Source organism: Gouania willdenowi, chromosome 9, assembly GCF_900634775.1.
Source record: "Gouania willdenowi chromosome 9, fGouWil2.1, whole genome shotgun sequence".
NCBI classification, from domain to species: domain Eukaryota; kingdom Metazoa; phylum Chordata; class Actinopteri; order Blenniiformes; family Gobiesocidae; genus Gouania; species Gouania willdenowi.
The window spans coordinates 21,749,413-21,755,412 of NC_041052.1; the positions used below are offsets into that span (position 1 = coordinate 21,749,413).

Here is a 6,000-nt window from a genome sequence, read left to right on the forward strand (position 1 = left end):
GAATATAAGTCTAAAACTTAAAAAAACAACAACCTGGAAATAATATATTTTTAAATGTAAATGTTTACTTTATTTTATTATTAAATACAAACATTGTATATTTCAGTGGTTTCCAAAATGTTTATCTTGTGCTCTTGAAATTGGTCAAAAATGTAACCTTTTTTTAAAAAAGGTAAAAATTATGACGAATCTACATATCTGCTGGCAAACACATACTATATAATATAAATAATAATGAAGTAGTTAATAATAAATACAATTTTGAAAAAAAACCCGTTACTCATTCCCCACAGTTTGAGAACCACTTGTAAATAAGTTTGTATTCCTGTTTCATGTTTTTTCTTCTAACTTTGCTATGAATCCCTGTCTTTCCAAGCTGGCTGTGACCACACGGTGAACAGTGTGACTGGGATCATCACCAGTCCTAACTGGCCTGATAAGTACCCTAGTAAGAAGGCCTGCACATGGGCGCTCACCACCACTCCAGGCCACCGCATCAAAATCGTACGTTCTCCCGCCTCCGAGGCTTAGTGGGATTATGTGATTGTTTGCATGACAATATTATCTCCGTGATTAAATGTCTAAATCCTTCTTAATCCATGTTTAATGTGCATATATTAGATATCATATTGTTGTCCCGATTGATGATGTTTGGCGCCCCCTTCTGTTGATAAAACACACACTACAACTCCTGGAAAGTAATCTGCAAAGCTAACTGTTGGTGTCATTAAAACCACACTTTGAATCTCCTTTCCTGTTAGGCCTTCAATGAGATCGACATGGAGGCACATCTGGAGTGTGCTTACGACCACATTGAGATTTATGATGGGCGAGATGTGAAAGCACCAACACTGGGTCGCTTCTGTGGCACTAAGAAACCTCCGCCCATCACTTCTAGTGGAAACAAGCTGTTCATTCGCTTCTTCTCTGACAACTCTGTGCAGAAGAAAGGCTTTGAGGCTTCCCACACTGCTGGTAAGTGTTTAGTGTTCTGATAAAAACACATCAAATCTTTCCTTTCCATCAGACACGTGACCCTATCTTCTCTGTCCAGAGTGCGGAGGCCGTCTCAGAGCTGAAGTCAAAACTAAAGATCTGTTTTCACACGCCCAATTTGGAGACAATAATTATCCCGGTGCTTCCGACTGTCAGTGGGTGATTTCAGCAGAGAAAGGCTATGGCGTGGAGCTCATCTTCCAGACCTTTGAGATCGAAGAGGAGGCAGACTGCGGCTATGACTACATGGAGCTCTTCGATGGAGCGGACACCAAGTCTCCACGGCTGGGTCGTTACTGCGGCTCAGGAGTAAGGCCCTGTCTACACGAGAATGTTTTTAAATGAAAACGCAAAAGTTTTGTTGCATTTTGGCAGTGCATTTACACGGCATCGGCGTTTTGTTGCTTGAAAACAGAACTTTTTAAAAACGGGCTCCAGAGTGGAGGGTTTTGAAAACGCTTCTCTTTCTAGGGAAATGACACGTTCTGTGTCACTGGTATGTGCACTGAGGCTGCAGAGCCTCAGAGACCAACTTTAATCAGACCTACAATGTTAGACCTTTCCCGTAACTGTCAGAATACGGCCTGAACCCGAATAAAGCAGATCTCTCTTTAAACCTTAACCCATTGCTGCCAACACTATTCACATCAGTGCACGGCACGCACATGTAGACAAGTTTCTTTAATAACTCAGCTTTATTTAATAGCCACTCATTCTACATTGAACTGTATACATGACAAAAGGCTTCATGTGATGCTACACGCTACGTACCGGTTTAATGCTGCAACACATGCAACTCTGCAACCTGCTTCTACATATGTGACACACACAACAACACAACAAGTCAAGAATGAGTCATTTATGCATTTCATAACGTCAGGTACCAGAGAACAGCCTCCATTCACCTCCTCAGCAAACAGTTGTGCATCATCTCGCGCTTATTGATATTCACTGCGCAGCGTTTGAGCCGAGTCCAACCAGAGTCCGTGTTAAAAAGATAGAAATGAAGGCCGACCTCGGGTTCGGTCAAATATCTCTCAGTAGGAATGCAGCACAGTGAATGTCGATCTGGTGCAGGCATGAAATACGTCTCCGCTGATACAAGTGACGGTGAAGCAAATCAACAGAAGTTTAATTAAATTCTAAAGAGTGCACACGAGCACTCTTACTTGTGTTCGGCGGAAATAAAATCATTCCGCCATCTATAGGCCTGACTTGTATACTACATCGTTTTTTTATGCTTCCCGCGGTCTCATGTAAACAGAGATGTTTTAGTATTGAATACACAGCAATTTGCTGAATTTTTTGGAAACAAAAACAGCAACAAAAGCATAACGTTGTCATGTAAACATGGCCTAAGAAGGGTTTACCACCTGTTTTTACATCATATGACCTCAGGAGGGTTCTCATAGTTTAGAGTTGATACCAGCGTGAAAGGGAAACTTGATGAAGCTTCCTGTTTTCTCATAGGTTTGTAGCTTTATTTGTGAGACTTGGCAGTAGGTTGACACGGTCAGGAGCTCTCAGAGTGTCAATAGGCTATCAGAGTCTATCAGAGTGTGAAATAACTCTCCACTTTGGAGGCTCAGAAACAATAGGACCAGCTGGGGATAGCAACACAACTCCCCACAGGTCAGAGAACAGCTTATTTTCATTTCCACACTTCAGTAATAAGCGCTAGCCTGTTACTCTAGAAAGGAATTGGCTTAAGGGGATATGGCAGACTCAGTTCACTGGGGAATGACTTTTTAATCAAATTTTCTTTTATGAAAATAGATTGACACAAAGTGACATAGTTTAGTCCAAAGTGGAAGAAAACTTGTTTTTAGCTTTTTTTTTATACCTCAGCTGAATACTGACAGTGATTACCAGACATTAATGCACTGCTTTTTACTAATAACTGAATTTTTTTCCTAATAAATAAAGCATTAAAGTCTATTGTAGATGTATTGTTAATAGTAGGAGTGGCTTATGTTGCATTGGTGTTTTGCTCGACTTTGTCACAGCTACAGGTCATTATTACTCAAAATAATGTAACTGTTGGAATCAGAAAAGGCGAGTGTAAAGCTGACATGAAGGAATCTGATTAGTTCTTTCTTTTTGGACCAAATGGCAGGAATTGCAGCTGCTACAAATGTCTGATTCTTTTCATTCCTTTCTCTGAATACAGAATGCATTGACTACTCTCAGGAGAGAAGGACGAGTGTTTCTGAACAGGATTGCAAACTCCACTTTTAAAGTACCCACCCCAGATAATCTTTTTATTCAGTAAAATCAGTGTATGCCTCATAGATGAATTTATCAAACATCATTTACTCCACAAAGAAAGGAAAAAGGTTGAAAATTGAGCTTGAAAGTTTGTTTTAATCTCCACCGTAAAAACTTTGTGGAAATTGTCACACATTGCATTGTGGAATGGGTAGTCATGGAGACTGATGCATAGACATGTTTCTACTTCGTTCTCATATCATGGGGAATACTGGAAACAAACCAGAATAAAAATGTTGTCAAGCAAATCACTGTTCTCCCTGTCTGGTGAAGAAAACAAAAACAAAAAATCACAATAAGAATGCATCCGTTTACGGGACTTCACATCCACCGATGTATTTTGCGAAAATGTAAACAAACGGCGTGTTTACGGCCGAGATTAAAGCAAACTTTCAAGTGTCAATTTCAATCTTTTTTCTTTCTTTTTGGAGTAAAGGATGTTTGATTTATCGATCAGCCTCAGAACACCATCCTCACACACACGCAAAACAAGAAGATGCACACAATACCAAAAAGTACAGGCACGCCCGCCCACACACAGCGACTGATGGGAATACACACACGTTGTGTCTGAACATACACACATAGCTTGATCAACACTCCAATTAGACCAGAATCTGCTTTTTATAGAGGCACAGAGTTAAAAACATCACCACAGTTCCGCACTGGAGCTGTCAATCAATGCTCACTGAGAGCTGTGATCGGAGTCCCTCATCCTACCTTTTATAGAAGGGGCGGGGCCAACAGTGAAATTTGGTGATGCACGATTGTCCAAATAATCTATCTCAGCCAATAGTGAACTTCAATTGTAATAGCTGTGTTCAACCGTTAGAGGGCAGTCACTCTGACATTTTACAACTAACATTAATTAGAATACTTTTACTAAAATGTTAAAAGTGAGACTCGGATCAATCAACAGCACTACTTAATACTCAAATGTATTCAGCAGAAAAAAGTGGGTTTATAAACTGCAGAATCTGACCCTCACAAGTCTTCATATTTCATGGAGGCATCAGGAGCCCCAGATGACCCTCTTGTTTTATGTTTCTCCACAGCCTCCAGAGGAGATCTACTCTGCCGGTGACTCCATTGTGATCAAGTTCCGCTCTGACGACACGATCAACAAAAAAGGATTTCATGTCCGCTACACCAGTACCAAGTTCCAGGACACACTGCACTCACGCAAGTGACAAGCGGGGGCCGGAAGGGGCCGTGCAGGGCTAAGGGGCAAACGAAGGGGCCCCCAAGGGAGGCGCCAGCCTGACGCTCGGAAACCTTCGGCCACCAAGATGAATCAGACACCACAAAACAGCCGCAAGACCACCAACCGCACCTCAACTCCCAGGGACTCCAGCTCCCCCCGCAGACTGTGAGGAGTAAAGCCATTCTGCAGTACACCTTGTTTTTACCTTTTTATGGTTAGGATTGGGCTGGGAGGGCAAATGTCTGCTTTAGGCAGACAGAGGGGTAAGTTTACTGACCCGAGCCTCTCCAGATATGTTTTGATTGTTTCTTTTTTTTTTAACATACCTCCTCATGAGAGGAACAAAGGAAAACAGCGGTTTCTCAGGACCTGTAGGAAGGCAGGCATCAGCTGGACAGATCCCTGCTTTTGTCGGGCCAGCCCACCACTTCCAGGAAGAAGAGGGGTAGAAGAGGAGGAGAGTGTGAGAACATCTCCTGTGCTTCTCAGTGACAGCCCTCCTCTCTTCACACTCTAGTCCCTTTGGTTTAAAGATTCCTGATTATAGGAAGAATCGGAAGGACTTGAGATTTTGGATACTGTATGTCAGCCGAATGCATGTAATTACACAGAAAGAAGGAAAACTGTACAGTGACAACACCAGCATGTGTAATTGGCATTGTCCTGACAACCAGTAGAAAGAGTCTCGTTGTTATCATTAACAAGGAAATTTAAGGAAGCAGATATCTTATTAAAGGACTAATAAATGAAATGTGGTCCATGTCTTCTGGTTGCTGGTAATTGCTCACCCAATGACTGGCTATTCCGGTACCTCCATGTATAAAGTCATGTGTTTGATCTTCAAAGGGAACGTGTGCTTTTCTCAGCTTTGAAGCCATTAGCACTTTACAGTGAATTGTTCCAAAATCATGAGCTTTTGAATAATTGTGTAATGCAATGCCATTTCACTTCTTTTTAAATGAATTTTATCTCTTGCTCCATTTAGATCCTCAAGCATACTTGAACATTGTGCGAGCCCTGTACCACGGGCTAAAAAAGATGTTTCAGTGTTGATGTAAAATAGTTTCTCTTCAGAGAAAATGCCTTTTCTTGGTACAATGAAGTATTTCTAAAGAACCAAATGAGCCTGGGTATTTATTGTGACCACAGATATAATGTTAAAAAAAAAATGGAAAAGTACTGTTGCAATTAGCCCTAGAAATGCCTTCTAATGTACTGTATAGCCACTGGTTAATGTTGAATATACTTTGTTGCTCACTCGTTCTTCCTCTCCCTTTCATTTGTCATTCAGCACCGTGTTGTGTGATATTATTCATTTGAATATTTCAGACACAGCAGTAGAAAAAGGCTTTTGGATACCCACTGCCATCATGGTCCTCCACACGCCTTTCAACTTTTCACACCAATGAATCATTAAAATGCTTTAGTTTTTTTCATAGCTACATTTTTTTTTTTTTTTTTGCTATAACAATTAAGACACATTATTTCTAAAATTATTTTTTTTGATGATATTTGACATTTTCCCAAATGTT

The 6,000-nt window shown here is 40.9% G+C and overlaps 1 protein-coding gene across 1 annotated transcript in view; it reads left to right on the forward strand.

Moving 5' to 3' along the window:
* bmp1a (bone morphogenetic protein 1a) overlaps nt 1-5,731 on the forward strand; it is a 51,211-nt gene extending 45,480 nt beyond the window's left edge. The window contains exons 17-20 of the mRNA XM_028456881.1: nt 377-504; nt 762-975; nt 1,055-1,305; nt 4,320-5,731. Of these exons, the coding sequence (XP_028312682.1) occupies nt 377-504; nt 762-975; nt 1,055-1,305; nt 4,320-4,454 (728 nt within the window). The 3' untranslated portion in view covers nt 4,455-5,731. The remainder of the gene's footprint in view (nt 1-376; nt 505-761; nt 976-1,054; nt 1,306-4,319) is intronic.
* The last annotated feature ends 269 nt before the right edge of the window (nt 5,732-6,000 follow it).